The following is a 23,816-nucleotide window of genomic DNA, read 5'->3' as shown; positions in this document are numbered from 1 at the left end:
GGGAGAGGCGGAGGATGATGTGCCAGCTGTTTCTGATGCCTTTTCAAGCACATGTCTAAGTACCAGCTCCCATATCCAAGCCTGACTTAGATGGCTTACATGGCTGACTCTGGCAGAGCCTTCACTTTAACGCGCCAAAATGACACTAGTCGCCATGTTTACGGGCCTGCCACCCTTCCCTGCCTCTTGCAATAGGTGGTGAAACTCTAACCTCTTGGTAGGGAGAGGGCATCGGCTCTGTTTACGGTGCTTTCTGGTTCCCGTGTGGAAACCCCTGGGGGGTGAGTGCAACAGTGGAGGGGTGGCTTTCTGACGTGTGGTGTCTTCCCTGGCTCTCGTCAGGCTGCTGCCCAGTGTCCAGTCCTGCCTGCTCCCTGAGGTGTCACAGCCCCAGTGTCCTTGCCATCGGGCCCCAGACAGTGTTTCCTATTCTCACCCTAAATGTCCTTGTGCCCTAGGCAACGTCTCCATTGACTCAAGCAAAATGAAGGGAGAGTGGGTTTCTCATAGCTTCTGGCTAATTATCCTTGGAATGTACTGTTTAAAATTTCAGCCGGACAGTATCAAAATCTAAGACACTGACCTCCACATTAGTAAGTTCAGTGGCCTTCCCGTCTGTGACTAGGGCAGGACGAGGGGGCAGTGGGTCCTCAGGTCCCTCTAAGACAAGCGGTATGGCCTTTGCGTTTAAAGACAGGGACTGTGACATGGACAAGGCAGACCCTCAGCCTGGCTGGTAAGTGCAGTGGTTACCTTTTTTTTTTTAAACCATGTGACCTCCCTGGATTAGGGACACAAAACACTATGGGGTTGGGGGGATGGGAGGATGAGAAAGTAGGTCAGAGTTGAGAGTGGGGATGAAGACTATGTCCCTGCTATGCTCGGAGTCGGGTTCCGGTTGCACATATCCTGGGGCAGAGAGGGTCAGTAACATCTTCGGCATCCATCTTGGAGCCTCCCCCCTCTGTGCCTCACACTCATTCTGTCTCCTTCCTGTTCCCCGTCTCTCTGTCTCTTTCCCCTGAAGCCGATGTAGGCTGACTACTGTGGTCAGAGAAAAACACGGCTCCAGGGTAGCGAAGGAGCCGCAGGTCCGAGGGAGCCTGAGGTTAGGGGAATATTTAAGAGGGTCTCCGGGTGTTATGGTGGCTCCTATATGAAGGGTTTGGACTCGGGGTGAGGATCTGAGGAGGGATGGGATGTGCCCTCAGGTCTCTCCTGTTTCTACTTAAGCTTTCCTTCAGTGTCTACTTACAGTGTCTCAAGACCCCGACAGCAGGGTATCCCTGTGTGGGGGAGATCCCATCCCAGAAGATGGAGCTGAGGGGAAAGATTCTGGATGTGCTAGGATGGGAGGGGATTGGGAGTGTACCTGAAGCCCTTCCCCAACACCCCCCCCCCAAGATGGTACGGGGCCCTGGTGGAGTCCTGGCTGCTCTCCTGCCAGGTTTGGCTGGACTCTGGTGGGAAATAGCTTTTCTTCTTTATTGGTGAGACTATTCGTCTGATGAGGAGTTGCTTGGGGGAGGGAGGGAGGGGGGAGGGAGGGAGGGAGGGAGGGGGGTGGTGGGTCATGGCTGGCAGGATCTGTGAGAACTGTGCCCACCCTCAGCCTGCCTGGCCACCCTGCCTGGCTGAGGTTTCTGGTGATCCCTTCAGATGGGACATCACGCCTACACCTGCCAAGCTTACTGGTGGAAAACAGTTTTGCAAACCTGGCTCAGTGCTCTGTGCTGTGTCCTGTGTTGGCCATGACTCTGCAGTTCCTGGGGCTCCAGTGTGTTCCCTGTCTTTCTGAGTGGGGTTCAGAGGGGTCCCTAGGTCTTGGGAAATACACAGAGGCATAGGAAGGGAATGAGTTACTACTGGCCTCTCACTGGCTCGCAGCCTCCAATCTTGGAGGGCCCTTAAACTGCTGGGCCGATTACCCTGTAATTGTTCCCAGCAGCGAGGAGAGAGGCTTGCTAGGCCTCCGTGTTTGTTTTGCCTTCTGTGTTAGGCCAGTGGTAACCAAGGGCCGTTTCCCCTTGGTGACGGTGGAGCCGACTCCAGCCAGGACTGATCCAGGCAGCTCAGGCACGGCGGGCCTGGGGACCCTGTGTGGCGGCCACATTCAGGAGGATACCCAGGTCTCAGCTGCCTAGTGCTGCCTTCATTGTACTCAAATCCAACCCCCGGTAGTGAAGACCCACCAGCTTTCCTCCTGGCTTTTCTCCAAGGCACTTGCCTGGAACATTCCAGAACTCTGGATTTTGTGGTAGGTGTTGGGAGACTGTGAGGCCACTTGCTGGCTGGCCGCATGTGGGCGGGTCTTGGACAGGCTCAAGGACTTCAGCCAAGATGCTGGGTTGTGACTGACCCCTGCCTAAGTTCCTGCAGGCCCCGGGTCCTGAGGTCATCCCAGGGAGAGAGGGGAGGAGGAGATGGCTGTGTGAGGCAGCCGCAGACAGCCATGGACACCAACCAGGGAAGGCTCTATGGAGCGGGGCAGCCAGGACAGACCTTGAGAAGAGGGCTACAGCTGAGTGCAGTTCGTTCAAGGGCAGAGAATGTTTTATAGCAGGCATGGTGCGAGAGGTCTCGGGGTCTGCCTGTCTAACTGGAATCTGGGATATTTGGAGAAGAGCTTTACAGGATGACTGAAGCCTGAGGTGGGCAGAGGGAGGACTGATGGGTACCTGGAGGAGCAGCCTGGGGTGCTGTCCCCATGACTTGTCCTCCCAGATCCCTGTGACCCCTGCCTTCTGGCAGGTCTAGGAACCACAGCCTGTTTTATGTGCCCCACCCTGCCCACCTCTAGGGGTCTGGCAAAAGAGTCTCTCAACATTGTCTGCCACCTCTGTCACATGGTTGTGCTCTAGGGTCAGCTTCCTGGAGGGCGATGAAGCCGTCCATCTAGAGCAGGGGCTCTCAACCTTCCTAACGCTGGGACCCTTTAGTACAGTTCTCCCTGTTGTGGTGACCCCCAACCGTAAAGTTATTTTCATTGCTACTTCTCAACTGTAGTTTGGCTACTGTTAAGAATCCCAATATCTGTGTTTTCTGATTGTCTTAGGCAACTCCCCCCTGTGAAAGGGTTATTCAACCCCCAGGTTGAGATGGGCCTGTTGCAGGTCCCATCAGTGAGTAGGTAGGGTGGGACCTGAGGCTCGGCATTTTCTTCAGGCTCCTAGCATGCATATGGTGTTTGCTGGGCGTCACAAGGTGTAGGTCGAGCCAGGTGACCTGTCTCCTCCTTTTATAAAGTGACAGCGTGCCTGTGATGGGACCATAAAGGAGTCACACTGCACCACCTGCAGGATTTCCGTGCAGTCTGGTTTTCTGCTTGGGGGCCTGGAGAGGGGAGCTGTCAATCAGGAGAGATGGGATGCAGAGGGTGGGGCTGAGCTCCACAAGCAACTTTCACACGGGTCTCTGCCACCAGCCCAGCTGCCTGTACCATTAGGCCTCAGTGATTCATTGTAGCTGCGTTACGAAAACGCTGGTCCCAGCGGCTTGCTTTGTTGGCAGGTCTTGTCTGCTCAGCAGAAAAGAGAGGCTTTTTGATATGGGAACGGAAACTCAGACGGCAGTAGAGCTGGGCTGCGCCTTCGGTAGGAGCGGGGATTGGGGTCCTGTCCAGCTGTGGAAATCTGAGTCTGGCGGGAAGGCTTGCAGCGGGGTCCTGAGGAGGGGTCTCCCATAACTGGTCTGGTGGCAGCTGCACAGCCGTGATGTGCCAAGCCCTCCCACGTCCCCCTTCAGGAGGCAGGGAAGTGTCTGCAAAGGTGACATGCATGCTGCTGCTGTTCTGTCGTGGGAAATCCAGCCTGCTGAGGACATACCTTTCTGAAACATTGCCTGGCTGTTTATAGAGCTCTCTGCCAGCAAGGCCAGAGTGTAAAATATATGTTTGAGTAGTGTGTGTATGTACCTGGGGTGGGAGGAGCTGGGCTAACTAAAGTGGCCAGCCAGTCCTGGGGTTGCTTATGTCCCTAGGCTGAGCCGACCGTCGACCAGTCTCTTCCTTCTCTCCACCGGTTGCCATTCTGGGTCATTCCTTTAAATGGCCATGCGGCCAGTTTCCCCTGTTCCCTTCTATGCTTTTTCAAGAAGTGAGAACTGGAAAAGACAGTCGCCCAGATCCAAACTGCTTCCCTAAGAAACTCTCCTGATGCTCAGGCTCTGGCTTCCTGGCATCAAGGAGCAGAGGAAGGGAAGGGCCCCTCCTCTCCTAGACCTTGGGTGAAGTCCCCAGGAGCTCTGTGGCTGTCACTGAGTTCAGGATGGTCCACGGAAGCCACAGGGCCAAGTCACAACATCTCCAGGCTGCTCTTCTTTGCCAAGACGACTGAGTTTGGGATAGGGGGATGTTGAATCGCTGTCTCAGGAGACACACCCCTCTGCTCTGCTCTTCCCTCCCCCCACTAAGTTGGAAATGTATCTCCAATGCTATCTGTTCATGCTTTTAGTGTTTGTTTATTGGTTGGTTGATGTGCATGTCTGTTGTGTGCCAAGACCTTCCCTGGGGAGGAGATGCAGTGCACATGCCATTCATCCCACACCGGGAACCCATGGCAGACCAAAGTACCGATGCTACCAAAGTCCAACTTGATAAACCAGTAAGTTTTATTGGAGCCGCTTACAGGAATGGGGTGAGGGGTTTCTTACAGGAGCAGAAATGACTCAGACATCTGCATCACCAAAGCCTACCCTAGCATGAGTGACAGCTCGCAAAGCTGGGAACCCGAGCTCACTGCACAGCCTGCAGGTAGCAGAGCAGGTTGAAGAAAGCCCTTTCCAGGTGCCACAGTTGGTCTAAACCTCTTCTAGGCAGCTGATCTGGATTCAGAGTCTTTGCATTTCAGCTTTCTGAAATGGGGACTCTGAGTTTTTATTGCTTACTCTTGGCAGGGAGAGGCCCAGTGATTCTGGTCAGTTTCAGGGACTTCCTGAAGGCGTTTTTGAGTTGTTTACCTTCCTGCTTAAGGAGCTTTCCCCACAGGGTGGAATGTTTGACTCTCTGGAGGAAACTACTATACACAATACCATGGAGCATGTGTGGAGATCATGTCTCCCCTACTGTGTGGGTCACAGGACTCAAACTCAGGTCCTTGGGCTTGGTGGCAAGTCCGTTTCATCTCTCTGGCCCTGGCCGTTCATTTAATGCTGCGCTTCCAGTAGGATCATCATTTTATACTCTAAGCAACCAGTGAGGTTGGATCAACAGTGGATAAGGGACCCAGAGCTCAGAGAGCTGAGGAGATAAGGTCACCCACCTTGTAGAGCAGAAGTCGACGTCTGTCAGCCTAACTCCAGACTGCACATGCCCTCTGCACTTGGTTAAAGCAGTCTCCCTCGATTGATGGTGTTTCATACAAGCCCAACCCTGCTGGAAACGGTTTGTGGGAAATGGTGGCACCTGCCTGAGGTGCTTGGGCTGTGCTCAAGCTGAAGGGGTAACGTTCCCTTTGCCCATTGGAACGAGTTTGCATGTGGGGGCAGGCCGAGTCCGACTGAGCATCAGCGTGGGGCCTCCAGGGTATGAACAGGGGTTCTGCGGTGTGGTACTGCTGGCAGTCAGGCCAAGCGAGGATCAGCAGTGGGGAGCAAGCAGGGGCTGAGCAGCCAGGATGGTGTCCTGATATCAGAAAGTGGGGTCCTTGCCAATGTCGGGCAAGCCTCGGGCAGTGGACCTGCTGTGAGAAAGAGGAACCTGTGAGAAAGAGGAGCATGTGAGCAGGCCTTCTGCCTGCTGGGCTGGGCCCACGTGTGCGCTGCCCTGGCAACGCTTCTCCCATGCCAGCATCCTTGCAGGACTGCAGTTTGGGATGTGCTGGTCCACCACTTCCCAGACTTCTGTTTGGGCACAGGCAGGAGATACAGGCACACACTCCAGGTTTCTCCCGAGAAACTTGATCCACAGGTGCCTGCTCAAGGATGCAAAGCTGCCAAGTCAGACTCAGCACTTTGTTCTTTTGCAGAGAAAAAAAATAGTGTGTGGGTGCAGGGACAGAGTATTACAGCAACCAGACTCTCTCAGAGGCTCTCGTAACTCCCACATCCCAATACGCTTAGCCGTGGCGGGTGCTCAGTCAGCCAGGTCCATGTAGGTTCTGGGTGTCCTTCAACCTTGCATCTCTGCCCCACCTCCCTCCTCCTTTCACTGTGGCCGTGCAAAGGTGCAGGCTTCTATCCAGTTGGGTTTCCTTAACTTCAGATAGCACAGGATTTACCTTTTTGTGTATGTTTACAAGCGTGGTGGGGTGCACATGCACATATGGAAGACGCATACATGACAATGTGGGTCAGCCCACCTTGGTCTTAGCTATCAGGAGCTATCTATCTACTTTGCTGCTTGAGACCAGACCCTTACTGGAGCCGAGGGTGAACTCATCAGGGCTAGACTGACTGGCCCGTGAATCCCCAGGGTTCTTCCCTGCCCCCACCTCTGCAGAGCTGAGGTGACAAGGATGTGCCACCACGTGTGGCTTTGCACATGGGTTTGGGGGGTTGGATAATGGTCTCCATGCTGTGTGGCAAGCAGTTTAGAAACCGAGCTATCTCCCCAGTCCATGTTAACCTGTATGTTTAAGAATTACATTTAGTGTGTGCATGTGTGTGTGCTACGGTATACACAAGTGGAGGTCAAAGGGCAGCTTGGAAACAGTTCTCTCATTTGTGTGTGGGGGGAGGGGTCCTGTGATTGAACTCAGATTGTCAGGCTTGTTGACAAATCCTATCTGCCACCTTGCCAAAACAATATTAATCTTTTTTTAGAAAGGACAATTTGGTAGCACATGGTATACACATACCACACACACACACACACACACACACACACACACACACACACCACTTAGTTCCCAAACATTTGGGTCCCTCATCAAGAGATCCGGTCTACTGGCAGTCTCTCCCCATGACCTTTTACTGACACCTTGAAATCTGATTTGGTCTGTGTGGCTTCTCCTGTTCTAGCCATAAGGGGGAATCATAGGCTGTGTGGCCGTTTGTGTCTGGATTCTCTCGGGTAGCAGAAGGTTTCTCAGGTCCACCCACAGTGTAGCATATACCAGGACACTGCTCCATTCACCCCTCGTGCTAAACACAGCGTACCTTTACATTCCTGGCTCTTTTCTATTTATTTGCCAGAGAATGACAGCTTCCATGTTGTTTGGCTTGTTGAGATAAGGTTAGCCAACTTGCTATATAACCCAGGCTAGCCTCTAACTCAGAATCCTCCTGCCTCTACCTCTGAGTGCTGGAATTTCAGGCGTAGGTTAGCCAACTTGCTATATAACCCAGGCTAGCCTCTAACTCAGAATCCTCCTGCCTCCACCTCTGAGTGCTGGAATTTCAGGCATGAGCCAGCACCTTGCCAGCAGCATTCTGAACAGGTGAGAGATAGTGCACCTATACACTGTCCAAGGGGTCATTTTCTCCCTCCTACTTCTCCCTGCGTGTGACAAAGCAGTGCATGGGAGTTTGTTCCCCAGAGCCTACATACAGCTTGTCTGAAGCACAGGATTAACTCACTTGCCACCTTTGGACTTGCTGGGGCCTCCCCTTTAGAGGTCTCAGGACTTTCCAGGCTAATGGGGTGGGAACAAGGCGGCCAGGGACAGATAAGAGGAAGTTCCTGGAGGCTACAGGAATCTGAGAAATTAAAGTCTCTGTTTTCCCCGCTGCCTGTGGGACCTGGGGACTTACCCTCTCCCAGGCCTCTTCTCAGTTCTGTGAAATCCCACCAGGGACCAGCGCTGAGGCTGCTCCCCAGTTCCCCTTGGACTCCTGTCCAAGTTCACTGGCAGCCTTCCTTTAGAAGTCTGTTGGACAAACTAGGCAGGCAGAAACCCTTTTCAGCACCTCTGCCTGCACTGTGAGGTGCAAAGACCAGGAGGCCTCGAGGCAGGTTAGTGGGGTCTTCGATGTCTTCTATGAAAGGTGACTGAGGTGGGGGTTCTGAGGGCCAAAGTTTTGAGGGTGAGAGTGAACTACTTCCAGGTCACACTGTTAAAGAGGAAATCTTATCCCTTATGTGACTGTCGTTACAAAGAACCCAGGTTAGCATATAAAACTGAAGCAGGGGCTAAGCTATGGCTAGGAAGAAGAACCCATGTCCTGGGGGTGGTGTGACCTTTGGCCATGAATGTCCATCATTGGATCTGCGGCCTAGAAGAGTCCAGAAGGAAGGTGACTAACCGTACATATAAATCTTGGTGCTTTTCCATGGCTGTGGAGGAGAGAAAGCCAACTATGCTTTCTCCATTTCCGTATTGTGACTTCTTACTTGTGACATTTGAAATAGTTTATATCAAGGTAGAAAGAACAAGAGGTTTCTGGAAGGTCACAGAGGGGTTAGGGAGACTGTTCAGCGGATAGAGCGCTTGCTGCACAGGCATGCAGGCTGTAGTTCAGATCTCTGGGACACATGCAAATGCTGAGCTGATGTAGTAGCCTACCTGTAATTCCAGTATATGGGAAGTGAAGACAGGGCACCCCTTCTGCACACTGGCTAAGTGAGTCTCTACACACACACACACACACACACACACACACACACACACACACACACACACACACCATAGAGGAAGCCCATTTATTATGGATCGGGGAGCCAGGTGTGATGGTGAACACCTTTGTTCCCAGTATTCCAGAGAACCAAGACTGTACAATTCCCAAGGGCTGCCCCTGCTGCCCCCACCTCACTTTGAGAACCACTCTCGCAAACATGATTTCAGGGAGCAACGGCACAGCCTCTTCCCCTTCTGGATATTTTGGGGGTGAACCCTGCTGTTGCTTTATATCCAAGGGGTTCACATGACTAACTGAATCCAGGAGACTTTAAGAGGGTGTTGTGCGAGGGGGCCTTTCGGTCCCTCGGCTTTTTGTGTACGGTTTGTGTCTTCTCTCAGAGACAGCTGGGCAACTGGAGTTTTCTCTGTGAACTATGGACTGGTGACTTCCCATGAGCCCCTGCGCTTGCCGTTCACATTCCCTGTTTTTAGGGATCCTTTAGTACTGAGAGAGACGGGAGGAGGTAGAGCGACTGCATGGACGATGCTTCTCCTGTGTGCTAGATGCTGGGAGCTGGAGCTGCAGCCTGTGTCCTGAAGTAACAAGCACCATACCTCTTCCTCCTTGCACACTGTCAGGTGGCTTGCAGCTATTCACCTGGATCTGCAGAGTGGGACGAGTGTACCCCAACCTAGGCCCCTAATCCTCCTCCAGCACCCCCCACCCTTTCTCCCCACCCGATTCTGCTCCTTTCTGGAATACACGAAGTGAACTGAGGTCCACTTGTAGAAGTAATCTCTGTGAGAGGACATCAGGGTGCTCCCGTCTAGTCTGCCCCGGTACTAGACCTTGGGACCCCAATTCTGAGGTTTGGTTTGACGTTGGGCTGTAAGCTATCTCACACCTGTGTTTGCTCCCTCTCAGATCAAGCAGCCCTGGAGCCAGCCTGGTGGGGAACCAGGCAAGAGGGACTTGGGTTTGTTTTCCTAGGGAGTCTTCTCCAGGCAAGAGTGACCACTTGGGGGCCGCAGGCACCTACCTCCAGCACCCCATCTTCTGCTTCTCTCTGGAGCTGATAAGGGTTTAGGGTATGGGGCAGCCAGGGCCTTTCTCTGTGGTGCCTTCTGTAGATCTCCCTGCCTGTCTGATGCTGCACTCAGCTCCTGCCGTGCCAGCACTAGCAGCCCCGTTTGTGACTGACTCCCCTAGGCCGTGAGAACCAGTGGCCCAGAGTCTAGACTCTTCCCACTGTCACTAAGGTACACATGCCACGTTGTGGCTGCCCATTCTGCGGCAGAGCTTCTCTGAGTGAGTCGTAGACCATAGCCCTCCGGCTCTAACTAGACTACACGCTAACTGTTATTTTAATTTCTGGTCTCTATGAATGTCTCGCTGATTTCCCAGGGGTGCAAAGCAACTGCTTCAAGCCCTTTCTGAAAGTGCAGTGAGTCATCTGGGCCCTTCTGTAGGTGTCTGTGGCAGGTGCATTTTGCTCTTTTTGAAGCCAAAGGCTAGAGCTCTGGACTATGTGGGATTTTCTTTCCAAAATTGCCTCTCAGAACTTACCAGAATGGCTTGATATACTCTCTGATGGTTCTAGGGTCATCATTTTATCCCCCTACCTGAGAAGGCCTCTCAAGTGGTTGAGGTGGGACATTATAGCCCCACAGCAGGAGTCCCACGGAAGATGACACCTTTGTTCTGAAGGCCAGCTTATGCTGGTGTGCAGATCCCTGAGCGCTCTCCCCGCTTAAGCCTCCCTGCTGTCTGTGTTCCTCAGGCTGGAGGAGGCAGTGAACCCTAATGAACAGGCTAAGCTGGGGCAGGCGGTCAGACAGTGGCTCAGCCAGCCTGCAGAGGCTGCCCTGTAATATAATAACAGGCTGTTCTGCCTCAGGCATATTGCTCTTGCAAAACCCTGGGCTGCAACCACTGAGGTGTGAGGTGGGGAGGCCTTGGGAGGGAGGGAGCCTATTTGATCTTCAGGTGAAAGGAGGTTTTTATAAATAGGTCACCTTGTTCCACATCCTGAATTTCATTCTTTCTCCATCTCAGGTCAAAACAATGGTTTTCCTGTTCTGGAGTCAGGGGTACTGAGGGCGAGCCTAGCTTCAGGAGGTGGGGGTGTGTCTGCCTCCTCCCTGGTGGCCCTCCTCTGTCCACTCCCATGCATGGCCCCCCACTCACCTTGGCAGTGCCTTCTACAGTAAAAGGCTAGTTTTCAGAAGAAGTGGGGCTCTTGGGCCAAGCCATCTGAAAGCACTTTGGGGGAAGCGAGGTCTGAGGGGCTGTGTCATTTACTAAAGGGACACGGTAAGGTCCCAGGTGGATGCTGGCAAGTTCAGAAGTCCTACCTGAGCCAAGTGCTGGAAGTTGTCCCCTTAGATGTCTCCCTCTGAGGTCCCCATTCTTCCTCCTCGTCCTCTCTAAAGTTAGTGTGTTGAGTCCAGAGCAGCTCTGGGTTTTATGTGTTCAGCATTATGAGGCCCTGGACAGGGGCAGAGCCTGAGTAGATCCCACCCGGCTGGTTTGTAGTCTCAAACCGTGTGTCTGCAGCAAGTGGCACTAGACGGCTGCTCCATTTCCAGTGGACAGAGTAAGCTGGTGGTTTAGAAAGGGTAATGATGCTCTGGAGGGTTCTTTGGGAAGGCCTTGCAGCTAGACCGGCATTCTTACCTTTGATTCCGCACTTCTGTCAGTCTCGGACCTTGGAGAATCTAAAATGAACGTGCCTTGTCTTTCCAAGCACTGTGTCCCAAGGTGGCCACTGTAAAATGTTCGGCGTACATTCTTCTCGGTCTTTCTCTGTGCCTGCTCCTTCGGAGATGGAAGGTCATGCTGCGCTTTCCTGTGATCCACTTTAACAGCCTCACCGTATAGTTTCGCAGCCTGTCCCAAGATGCCCCATCCCCAGGGCTTATACAGTTCTTCATCTGCGGGCTCCTGAGCATAGGCCTGGAGGAGCCATGAGTCTCTCAGATAAGACTACTGGAAGGGTAGTTGGCACCTGGTTGGAGGTGTGCCATTCCTTTGCCCCAGCCTCCAGCATGAAGCTGCCCTGGCTAGGGTCCTATTCTCCACAGTCACTGAGAGTTCCCTGCCTGCCAAGCTTGCCCCTCTGTCCTCCGTGACGCCCTGAATAATGGGCCCTTGACTGAGAGTATAGAAGACTGCCCAGGGGAAGCCAAGGCTTTGGGAAGTTCCTATCTTGTTAGAAGCAAGCTGTGCGAGTTTGAAAGTCTGTTACAGATGCCACCTCTGGAGGATTCCTGGTGCCCCTAGCCATCTAATCTAAGCTTTTGCCTCTAACCTGGAACTGAGCTGTGACCCCAACTCTGTGTGTGGCAGGAGTGGGGGAGGGGTGGGAGCTCTTCCTTAAAGGCAGGCGGAAGAAATTTAAACCACAGGGTTCAGTGTGGTCTAGCAGATGCAGACACCCCCTCGGTACTTCCTGAGCTTCTGATTTGATTCACTCTAACATAAAGAAATATAGCGTGAGGTGTGCCAGTGTGTGTGTTTATGTGTGTGTGTGTGTGTGTGTGTGTGTGTGTGTGTGCCTGTGTGTGCATGTGTGTATGTGTGTGTTCATGCATGCATGTGAGTGTGCATGTGCCTGTGTGAAAGTGTACATGCGTGCTTCTGTGTGTGTGTGTGTGTGTGTGTGTGTGTGTGTGCATGCATGCCTCTGTGTGTATGTGTGTGTGTGTATTAGTCAGGGTTTTACTTCTGTGAACAGACACCATGACCAAGGCAAGTCTTATAAAAAACAACATTTAATTGGGGCTGGCTTACAGGTTCAGAGGTTCAGTCCATTATCATCAAGGTGGGAGCATGGCAGCATCCAGGCTGTCATGACGCAGGCAGAGCTGAGAGTTCTACGTCTTCATCCAAACGCTGCTAGTTGGAAGACTGACTTCCAGGCAACTTGGGTGAGAGTTTTAAGCCCACACTTACAGTGACACACCTATTCCAACCAGGTCACACCTATTCCATCAAGGCCACACCTCCAGATGGTGCCATTCCCTAGTCCAAGAATATACAAACCATCACAGTATGTGTGTATGTGCATGCGTGCCTCTGTGTGTGTGTGAGTGTGCGTGTGTGTGTGTATGTGTGCATGCATGCCTCTGTGTATGTGTGTGTGTGTGTGTACATGCGTGTGTATACGTACCTGTGAATGTGGCATCAGCCCCCAGGGCCAGTGCCTTTGCTCTTGCATGCTGTGCTCCTGGCTTTGCTTCCCATCTGTGTTTTTCTTACCCACCCCACCCACCAGCCAGAGATAGGAAGGTCCCACCATGTACTTGGGGCTGGGTCTCTTCCATTCCCAGGCTGACTGCTGTGTGCCAAGTGGAGCACGGGTTGAGTTGGGATCCAAGGAACAGGAAGGTGAAAACAGAGAAAAGACTGGGGTCCGCCTAGCATGCCCCTCTCACAGCCTTGGGGTCTGTCCCAAACCTGGCCCCTTCTCAGTGTGCTTAGGTCCAGCCACACATCCCTAACAAGAGAGCAGGATATCCAATGACATTGGTGGCTGTACGGGAGTGACCGACCTGTGTGACCGGTGAAGCTGCTCCCATGGCATTTTCTGGGTAATTATCCAGGTAGCATTCATGTCGCAGAGCCCCGTCACCACTGCTCTTGACTCTAGAACAAGAATTCATACTCCAAACAAGGGATAGGACTCTTTTATGACTCACCAAGTTCTAGTCTATTGTGCAGAGAACATCCTTTCTCTCCTAAGCAGCCCACTCACCCTTGGCTGATGGGCAGCCCCATCCCCCCCACCCCCCACCCCCTACCCACGCTGTCCTTGGTTGGTCTTTAATCTGATTTTACCTGGAGAAAAACATTGCTGAGAGAAGGACTATATGTATTCCCTGCTGCCCAATACGGGTAACAGACCTGCAGTTAGAGCCCGTGCACACACGCATACATACATACATACATGTGCACACACAGCATACACAAACACACATGCACACATGTACACATGGGTGCACACACACACACACACACACACACACACACACACTTGTGTGCATAATCTCTTAGCTGGGACACTTGCCTGCTGCACTGGAGCCATGATGGATTAATGACATTGTATGTCTCCTCTTCAGCCCTCTTTTAGGAGTGTTGCTGGTCTTTGGGGATCACCAAAATTGTAGCTGTGTGACAGCTGACAAAAGCAGCCCTAGAGACTATGCACAGTGGGAGGTGTTCAGTTCAGGGTGGCCAGAGGTTGCTAGGGCAAGCGGAGTACCACCGACTAGGGCTTTGTTTGGGGATTAGCTGGCCATGAGGATGCCCAGCAGGTGCTGTGTGGAGGGTCTTGCTGGTGAATGCCAGAGTTCACTTGCTGAGCATGAGATTAAGGGACTCAAGTAGGAGCCCCCAATTTCTAGGCTTCTGTCCTGCTCCTCCACTTCAGTGACCTCTGATGTCACTTCACTCAGCGGTACTCCTGTGCACACGGGCACATGTGCCTGTCTGTGTAGGCATCTGTGGGTGCCGTGGCTGATGGGACATGGTGATGGCAGACCAGCCCTGTGGGCTCCCTGCTGTCTAGTTTCAGCCTACAAGGCAACAGACACATAACCGCTCCTTCCTACCCTTCATGATTTGGTGGCTCCAGGGTAGGGATGACGGCTGAGTCCTCCCACCTCTCTGAGGTTTGCCGTCTGCTGCCCCGGAGAACCTCAGGCCCTAGCTCTCATGTGGCACATTTGAATTGGACCTAGCTTGAGTCTCTGCTTTGCTTTCCAAACAGCAGGAGATGGAACTGGAGGTGAGCCAGAGCCAGCATCTGTACTGGGTCCCCCACTTCTGCTAACAATACCCACTGTCAGTCTTTACTGGCTCAAGGAAACCTGTCCTGTCCAGTGTTAACCACACTGTGAAGACCTGCCCATGTTCCTGTCACTCAGCACACATGGGTGGCACATACCCACCCCACCCTGAGCTCCATGTCCAGGTATTTTGGAAGAGCAGGTCAGCAGTTTTTCACAGTCAGTAAACCACGGCTATGGGCTAAATCCAGCTCTCTGTTTTCTTAAAGTATTATTGGACATAGCCACACCCATTTATTTACATACTGTCTGAAAAGCCTAAAATATTTACTATCTGGCCATTCACAAAGCAAATTCACTGACCTCTGGTTTAGTGGAGTCCTTAATCTTGGTCTTCCGTGGGATGGCATTCCAGTGCTTGGGTCACAGCCAGAGGCAGTGTTCATGTGTTGGGCCAGGTGTGGTAACCAGGAAGACTGGCTCACAGTGATCTTTGTTCAGGGAACGAGCGAGCACATTCTAGAACATCAGAATCAAGTGCCAGCTGTGCCGAGCCCTCTCTAGGACACTGTCTCCATTGGGTTTCGGATGAGCATGTGACACACGGGCGACACCCATGTTATACGTGAACAGAGGGAAACTTGGACAAACCAAAAGTGAGCCGTAGTCGGTGCACAAGGCGCAGAGTCCTGAGCGAGTTCGGGAGCCTCGGAGACAGGCCTGGGGACATGCCCTGTGGACTCCAGCCGAGGGAGAGGTGAGAATGGGAGGGTACATCTGCATGGGCGTGTTTTAAAAAATAATTTATTTTCAGATTATGTGCTTGGGACGGGGCCTGAGTGCAAGTCCCCACAGAGGCCAGAGGCCCCAACTTTTCTGGAGCTGGAACTACAGACAGTTGTGAACCACTGGTGTTGGGCCTGGGAATCAAACTTAGGTCCTCTGCAAGAGCAGTATTTACTTTTAATCTCTGAGGCATCTTTCCTAGCCGCCTGTACGGGGACAATTTGAAGTGGGTGGGAGGAGGGAAGGGGGGTGGCATGGGAATCCTTGCCTAGGCTAGGAGGTGGCTTAGCTATGGACAATAGAGCAGTGTCATCTTCAGCCAACAACCTGGACACACAGGAAAGATGAGTCAAGAGGGGCTCTAGGTTTGCCATGGCAACCGACCACTCAGAAGGTTACTCAGACGATGGGATGGTGTTCAAGCACGTCTAATGGAGTGCTTGAACCGTGTCCCCTGGCCTGCCCTTATGAGAGAATCATTCCACAATACAGTGGACGCTTCAACTTGTGCCAGCCAGCCCTCTCTCCAGCTCCTCCTTTCCACACCTTCCATCCAATTCATAGCCATTCTGTACTGGAGGCTCTCACCTTCCTGCAGGCCTGAGAGGGAAGCAGCTCAGCTCAGCACAGCGAGGGTGTTGGTGAACTTGCTGGGCTGTGTACCGGCTGTTGGTCACGTCTTAGAACTAGAAGAGACTGTAGGACTAACCTGGACAGGTGGCGGATACTCTACCCTGAGGTAACGTTTTTGGTTGTTCTTTCTAAGGCTACTAGGAGGTCCCTTCTGATACCCGCCGTGTGCTTGCCTGCTTCTGCCTTCCCAAAAGACTGTTCAATGGCCACAGAGTGGGATCTGTGATCTGGCTCAGGGGCCAGCAGGCTGCGTGCTGGCCTGTTTTTATAAATAAAGTTTTATTGGAATGCAGCCGTGAACATCAGCTTCTATGCCTTTTGTAGGAGCTTGTATGCTATGGTGGTGACATTGAATAGTTTGTAATCTGGCCCATAAAGTCCAAGACAATTAGCATGGACCGTTTACTCATAGACTATGCTGGTTTCTGGTTGTTTTCATTTGATGTCTGCTGTGGTAATAATATTCCGATGAGAAGCAGTTTTGGTAAGGAAGAGTGTTATTCCAGCTTACAAGTTACACTCTTGTCATTGAAAGACGTCAGGGCAGTAACTCAAGAAGCTTGAAGCAAAAATCGTGGCCGATTCATCAAGCCAGCAACACAAAGCCCAGAAGAGAAGATTTTTTTTGAAAGGATTGGTGGTGTAGCATACACCACATGCACACACATGCCACACATATGTTTAAAAAGCATCATACGTGTGAAGCAGGCCCTTTATCCACTGAGCCATCTTTCCAGCCCTCCAGGTTTGGGTGGCAGAGAACACAGCTCACGAGAGAGCCCCAGGAGTGCAAACTCTTTACTGTTTACCCTGATCCGAGCCTGGGCAGCAACAGGTGGGGAAAGTATTGTCAGCTCTCCTCTGGAGGTCCAGTGGACAGATGCGGTGAGGCCTCCCCTCTGCTCCCATTTCGTCTCCTAGCCATACAAATCCAGGATCCAGCCCAGGGGATCTTGTGGAAAGCCTCGTTGATGGCTCAGGTCCAGGCAGGGTAAAGAGCTGACAAGGAGTTGCAGAGGCCTCTGAGCTGTGGAGCCTGGATGAGTGTGTATGCATTTCCTACGCTGAACTGAGATCTGCATCAGCGCTCCCTCCCTTGGGCCACTTGATGTCATGACTATGAGGGGTGACAATGCTGGAGAAGAAAGGGGAAAGGCTGGGTGTGGTGTCTTCGTCTGCCTGTGCTGTGCTTTGCACTCTATACAGGGAAGAGGGGAGGAAGAAAGCGTCAGTGAGCCGAGGTTCACTCCGGGGGTCTATGCTGCCACCTTGGCCTTCTGACTATGAAAAGCCAACTAGAAGCCCAACCAGCATCCCCCGTGTCTCAGACTGACCCGGGACGTTGAGGGCAGCTCCAAGTTCTTAAGCCCACCTCTGCCTCTCCACACAGACCACGAGGTGGATGGCCTCTTGCTTTTGTGATAACATAGCCACGGGGACAGGGGCATTTCATTCTGAACCAGGATTCCAAGCTGCTGAGATGTATTGGGGTGTGTGCATCTGTGTTCCTCTTTAACCTTCCCCCTCCTGCTGCACCCCAGCTCACCCACTCTCCTGTTTTTCTTTCCACCCATTAGGCAATACAGAGTGCTTCACGACCTTTGGAGATCGCCTAGCAACCTCCCTTAGGGGTTCTGTCCGGCCCCGACCAGAGATCTGGAGTCAACGACCCAAGATTGATGAGTTTGCCTTGGGAGTCAGTGGAAAGGTGAAATAAAGGCCAACATGGGTCAGAAGGTCACAGGAGGGATCAAGACTGTGGACATGCGGGACCCCACATACCGACCTCTGAAGCAGGAACTCCAGGGGCTGGATTACTGCAAGCCCACCCGGCTGGACCTGCTGCTCGACATGCCCCCTGTGTCCTACGATGTGCAGCTGCTCCACTCCTGGAACAATAACGACCGTTCGCTCAACGTCTTCGTGAAGGAAGATGACAAGTTGATCTTTCACCGGCATCCGGTGGCCCAGAGCACGGACGCCATCAGGGGCAAAGTTGGGTACACACGTGGACTGCATGTATGGCAGATCACATGGGCCATGAGGCAACGAGGCACGCATGCCGTGGTGGGGGTGGCCACAGCAGATGCCCCTTTGCACTCCGTTGGGTACACAACCCTTGTAGGAAATAACCATGAATCCTGGGGCTGGGACCTGGGGCGTAACCGTCTCTACCACGACGGCAAGAACCAGCCAAGTAAAACATACCCAGCCTTTCTGGAGCCGGACGAGACATTCATTGTCCCTGACTCCTTTCTCGTGGCCCTGGACATGGATGATGGGACCTTAAGTTTCATCGTGGATGGACAGTACATGGGAGTGGCTTTCCGGGGACTCAAGGGTAAAAAGCTGTATCCTGTAGTGAGTGCCGTCTGGGGCCACTGTGAGATCCGCATGCGCTACTTGAACGGACTTGATCGTAAGTGTTCCCTGCTTTGTCTAAAACAGTGTTGTACCCCATGTCCCCGTGGTTCTGGCTAGCTTATATAGTTATTGGATTTAAAATATCTTTAGATAGCCCAGTGCTTGTAGATCCTCACAGGTCATATTTCACCTCTACCTGGTTAAGTGAGAAAGTCTGTCTAGAGCTTGCAGGAGTACCCGGCAGTGTTTCATGAACAAATAAAAGATGGATGGATGGATGGGTGGATGATGGATAGATGGATGGTGGATGGATGGATGATGGATTATGGATAGATGGATAATGGGTGATAGATGGATGATGACTGGATGGAGAGATCAGATGACTGGATGAATAGATGATGATGGAGTAGTGAATAGATGAATGAATGAATGAATGCTTTCTTTTGATTATTCTCTGGATAACATGTTTCTAGCCTTGAACTGTAGTTGACTGTATTCTAGCACTGTAGCTAGCATCAGCAAGTTGATACCCTGGGGATGCTCTGCTCTCTTAGATAAGTGAAAGCCAGGGACCTCTCTGGATCATGACCCAGATTCTGCCCCCCGCCCCCCTCTCTCAGAGTTAGGCACTCCATTGCACCACCGTCCTGAGAAGGACTTGCTTAGTCTTGGAGTAGAGACGCTGCTGAGTCAGCAAGGACGTCTGCCTGTCCCTTTGGAAAGGGGTGTGGCCTCTTTGTGTGTTGAAATGGCTTGTGTGCAGCAACACCGTGCTGGTGGCAGGTCCAGGTCTGGGACATCCCAGCATGAGTGAGGTTGGGAAGCCATGTTAGTAGGGGTCCTCATGTTCCAGACCCATCTACCCCCGTGCCAGGCCCCCTCTCACTTCCCACAAGGGTGTCTCCTGTGGTCTGTATCACATCTCCATATTGGATGAGTATATTGGATGAGCCAGAAAATGCCAACCACCCATGGCTGCTTTTAGGGGCAAGTTTGGCCTGGCTCCAAACCCCAGTCCTGATCTGTGTATCGTGATAGGCGAGACTCTCACTGATGTCAGGAGCACAGGCTGGACCATCCTACTCTCTAACCCTTCAGGATCCCCTCATCTGCCTCAGCCTTCGCTAAGGTCCTTCTTTGAAAGGCTCTGGGATATTCGGAGTCATCAGGCACAGGAGCTAACTCCTAAATCTTCTCAGAAGCCCCTCTCTGTTCTTTTCCATATCCAGCGACTGGGAACCACTTGTTGGGTGGAGGCATCTAGAGTGCAGAGTCCCTGCCTGCTCCATCTTTCCCTGTGCAGCTCAGCCAAAGGGTATGGCAGATGTGGCCAAGCGTGCACCTCAGAGGGAGCCTCCTAGGGGACCAGGGAACTAGCAGAGCAAGTTCTGTGGGTCTGTCTCCCTCCATTACAGAAACAAATAGCATAAGCCCACAGCCGACTTTGCCGGCACGGCCAGAGACTCCTGCGCACAGGTGTCCGGGGCTTAGGTTCAAAAGCCTCCCTCCTCCCTACAGAGGAGTGCTCAGTGCCCTAGGGAGGGAGGTTTATGCTCTCTCATGGCAGAGTAGCAGATGTGGGATGGATGTCTCCTAGACACCAGATCTGAGCTCCCCAAGAATTGTCCAACCTTGTATTTGGCCTGCCAATACTTCCATGAGCCCAGAGAGTTTGTGTGGCTTCCACGTATTCCGGCTCCTGTACAGAATGCAGACCCTTAGCAGCTAAGAGGGGCCTGGGGTGTGTTTGCCCTGGCGCGTCATGTGTAAGTCACGTGGCTTTTCCATCAGTGCCCTTCCAGAGGCCTAGACATGCCTTGTGAGCAGACGGTACTTCACGGAGCTCTGCGTCAAGTGGAGGGTTGTCTACCCACCAAACTAGTTAACTCTTCTCTTTGCCGAGACAAAGCTGACAGATGCCCCTGAAGGAAGGAAAGGAGGGAGGGAGGGAGGGAGGGAGGAAGGAAGGAAGGAAGGAAGGAAGGAAGGAAGGAAGGAAGGTTGGTTGGTTTATTCTGGCTCACAGTTTGAGGGATGCAGTCCATCATGGCGGGGGAGGTATGAGGTAGCTGGTCATATTACATCCCTAGTTGAAAAGCAGAAGAAGATGAATACCTGCTTCCCCCTTCTTCTTCAAAGGGGATCCAGAACATTCTAAAGAGGTTGAGTGGGGCCATGAGAATGGGAATAAGTTGTTAGAAACTGACCAGCAGTCTGTCATAGCAGCTAGGGTCCAGATAGACTCAGAATGTCACATCAAGATACTTCTTGGTCAGCGACACGCACTCAGGGCTCGCCCTCTCTCCAGCTTACCTGAGTGCCAGGCAATGCCGAGACCTGTGGCTTTTTCTTCTCCACGGTCCTGGATATATACGGTTGACTTTGGAGGACAAAGATGAAATGTGTCCCTTTCCCGACAACCTGAGCAGGACATCTGAGGGCGGCCTGTTGTCATGAGCCCTGCTGCAGAGGGAGAGTGAGGAGAGGGGGGGCGTGTGTTAGCGCCATCACCTGTCTCCCCTGACACCTCAGCACAGTGTCGGACAAGGAGCAACTCCTGCCTTACAGGGTTCCCTTGGCTGATGGTAGGCAAGGGCGGCTGCCATGCCAGGCAAGAGATGGCTGGGCCGGAGGCAAGGCAAGAGCTAGAGAGGTGGTAAAGGCAGCCAAATTCTAGACTGCACACCTCAGTAGATTGTGTGTGAGAAATGAGAAAGGCTATCGAGGCTCTGACCCCAGGTGTTTGGCCTGAGCAGGTTGAAGGGTATGGCTGCAATCAGAAAGCTGGGAAAGCTGGAGAGAGACCATGTAGAGGTTGAAATCAGTCCAGGGGGACCTACAAGTCACCCGAGACACAGGGGACACAGGGGAGAGCCGCGGAGTTCATCCATATACAGACAGCATTGAAAGCGGCGACTCCTGGCTGAGAGTATGGCTTAAGGGTAGCAGGCTTGCCTAGCATGGGGAAGGTCCCGGGACCCATCCCCCAAAACAACCAGAAACACACCCTGGCTCCGTGATGAGCGTGCCCAGAGAGATGTGGAGAGCCAGGTTTGAGAGCTGAGGTTGGACCCTGTTGGAAGCAGGAGGCCCAGGAGAAGCAGGCCATGTGTCCAGAGGGTCCCAGGAGATGGTGTTGAGTGCCAAGGGCAGAGAGAGTTTCAAGAAAGACAAAGTAATGACAGGTCAAGACAGCTGCCTTGGCAACCAGACGGTTGCTAGTGACCTTGCCAGGAGTCATCTGGGTGGATCGGGGTTAAGGCCTGAGGCCTGATGGAGGAAGCAGGATGCTATCTGTCACAGTTCAGGAGGCCAGATGTCTGAGACCGAGCTGTCAACAGGGTTGGAGCTCTCAGAGGCTCTGGGGGAGAATCAGTTCCCTGAGAACAGCAGGCCTAGAGTCTGCTGTTGCTCTGTTTGTAGCCATGTTACGCGCTTCCTGCCTCCCTCCACTCCTGGCCAGTTCTCGGTATATCTGTCCTCTCTTCCCTCCTTGTTCTCTGGCTGCCTTGCCACAATGGTTCCTTCTCAGTGCCCCCCAGATCAAGCAGTGCTCTGGGGAGCCTGGCTACCCTGCCCCTGCCAGGACGCCCTTCGGGGAGTGTCACACCATGAAAGAGAAGTGACACTGTCTCTCAGAAACGCTGGCCTCATGGAGACAGCAGCTTCTCAGGGTTTGGAGAACAGAGACCAAGAGCTTCTGTGTCACTCGGAGAGGTACCTCATGGGGACAAGGATAAGGCTGTGAGGTTCCATGGCTCTTCCTGTGAGGACCGCTTAGCACAGAGAGTAAGATCAATGGTTAGTTCCACTCAGAACATTCTAGAATGTCCCCATGAGTATTTCTCCTACCTGCTGCTTGTAGGAGCGAGCGCCATGTCAGCCACACGTGCCATGGGAATAAGCAGCAGGACCATTACTGAGCTAGAGTCCCCTCCTGATATAACTTTTTTCCTGGATCCTTTGTCTGTCATAGACAAGGACAAAGCATTTGCCTCATTATTTTTTTTAACTTCTTGTTTTTGCATGTGCATAGGAATGTTTTTGCATGTGTGCATGTGCACCTGAATGTCTTTGCATGTGTGCGGGTACCTGTGTGTGGCTGCGTGTGCATGTGGAAGTCCAAGGTTTATGTCAGGAATCGTCCTCAATAACTTTTCCACCTTATTCACTGAGGCAGGTTTCTCAATCAAACTCAGAGCTCACTGATGTGCTAGTCTTGCTAGCCAGCTTGTTTGGGGAAACCCGTCCCTATCTTCCAAGTCTGGACTTACAGGCAGATTGCCATGCCCAGTTGGCGTTCACAGGGTCCTGGGGGTGCAAATCTGGTCCTCACATTTAATATTATCTATTTATGTTTATATGAGTACACTGTAGCTGTCTTCAAACACACACCTGAAGAGTGTGCATCAGCTCTCATTACAGATGGTTGTGAGCCTCCGGTGTGGTTGGGAAATGAACTCAGGATCTCTGGGAGAGCAGTCAGTGCTCTTAACCTCTGAGCCATCTCTCCAGCCTGGTCCTCACATTTACACAAGTGCTTTAACTCACATTTAATAAGTGCCTAAGCCATCTCTTCCTCCCCCCCCCAAAAAAAGTCTTGTGTTTTTGAAGCTTTGTCTGGGTCAGATCTTTTTCAGGGTACCACAGACATCTCAGGTTGGGGCTCCAGGGCTATGCAGAGCCTTGTAGATCACTAGGAAGCTGTTCCTCTTAGAAATGCAGAAGTGGGCATGGGGGCTCTCCCAGGTCCCCAACCTTCTGCTCCTGGAAACAGTGTCTGGTTAACTTCCTGGTGTCTTTGCTGCACACTCTGCCCCCATCTTCTCTGTCATTCACAGAGAAAGCAGCGACCCACCCCAGCCTCCTGAGGCAAGCATGAGTAGCCAGTGGTTCCAGACAGCAGCACGTGTGGCCACCAGCTCTTGGAAAGGGCAGGGAGCAAGCCTGAAGCTCTTGGCCAAAAGTACAGAAGTGGGAGCGACCCTCCTGGGTCCTGCAGTGACCAACTGAAATTGGCACAGTAGGCATTGTGTCATTTTGCACAGTCCATGCATTCTTGTCTCTGCCCAGAATTTGAGAAGCAGGCAGACCACAGCTCTGTGTACTGTTCTTTCTCCCCCTACTTGGATGGGGAACTGTGAGCTGTTTGTTCTTGTTAGCAGAGTGAGTGGCTTACTCTGATTATATTTTAGACTCTTAAGGCATCACTACAGCCATTAGCTACCCCTCCTGTAGCTGGTCCTAGCAGGTCACACAGCCCATGACCATACCTCCCCATCCCCCGTGTGCCTGCCTTCCACATGGATGAGTGAGGTAGCGATGTTGCCTCTTCAGAGACTTTGGGCTGCTGATGTCTGAGTCCCCATCTCTAGGTTGAGGCAGCAGTCCTCCCAGGCTCATAGCACAGGCTCCACCTACCATGGTAGTGGTGGTGGTGTCTGCTGCAGTGTCCATCCATCCATCCATCCTGAAACACGGGAGCTGGGGTAGTCCTAGTCCCCTGCTTTGGAAACTTACTTCACACGGTATCTGTGAGGCGGCCTGAAACCCACAATGCCAAGGGTTTCATGGTGGGAATGCCTTCTGGGTTGGTGGGGCTCCTGATGCTTCGTCAACAGCCCTCCAGTCCTTGGGGAACCCACTGTAACTTCCAAGTGGGGCGGAGCCCCATCCTCCCGGAATACTACTCTGAGCAGCCCTAGACCATTTGCCCCAGGGACGCTCAGCAGTGAAGAGGAAGCACAG

At 52.6% G+C, this 23,816-nt stretch overlaps 1 protein-coding gene and 1 long non-coding RNA gene across 8 annotated transcripts in view; one reads left to right on the top strand and one right to left on the bottom strand.

Moving 5' to 3' along the window:
• Positions 1 to 23,816, top strand: part of Spsb1 (splA/ryanodine receptor domain and SOCS box containing 1) — a 58,724-nt gene that overhangs the window by 30,468 nt on the left and 4,440 nt on the right. For 2 of the 4 annotated variants that reach the window (NM_029035.2, XM_011250345.3), the window contains exon 2: positions 17,282 to 18,123. In NM_029035.2, coding sequence (NP_083311.1) covers positions 17,430 to 18,123 — 694 coding nt within the window. In that variant the 5' untranslated portion in view covers positions 17,282 to 17,429. Of the gene's footprint in view, positions 1 to 1,967; positions 2,258 to 14,768; positions 15,043 to 17,281; positions 18,124 to 23,816 lie in introns of those variants that run through there. The other 2 variants (XM_011250344.3, XM_006539234.3) reach the window with 2 other exon arrangements.
• Gm13070 lies at positions 19,527 to 21,896 on the bottom strand. 4 transcript variants are annotated; one of them, XR_003955178.1, is made up of 3 exons: positions 21,076 to 21,896; positions 20,382 to 20,531; positions 19,527 to 19,990 (listed from the first exon to the last, which is right to left on the bottom strand). It is a non-coding gene; the product is annotated as a predicted gene 13070 (long non-coding RNA). The 4 variants fall into 4 exon arrangements; XR_003955176.1 differs by lacking the exon at positions 19,527 to 19,990 and adding an exon at positions 20,065 to 20,154; XR_003955175.1 differs by lacking the exon at positions 19,527 to 19,990 and having other exon boundaries at positions 20,065 to 20,531.

Source organism: Mus musculus, chromosome 4 (genome assembly GCF_000001635.26).
Source record: "Mus musculus strain C57BL/6J chromosome 4, GRCm38.p6 C57BL/6J".
Classification (NCBI taxonomy): Eukaryota; Metazoa; Chordata; class Mammalia; order Rodentia; family Muridae; genus Mus; species Mus musculus.
Note: the sequence above shows the minus strand (reverse complement) of the source record. Positions and strands in the feature narration are given on the sequence as shown.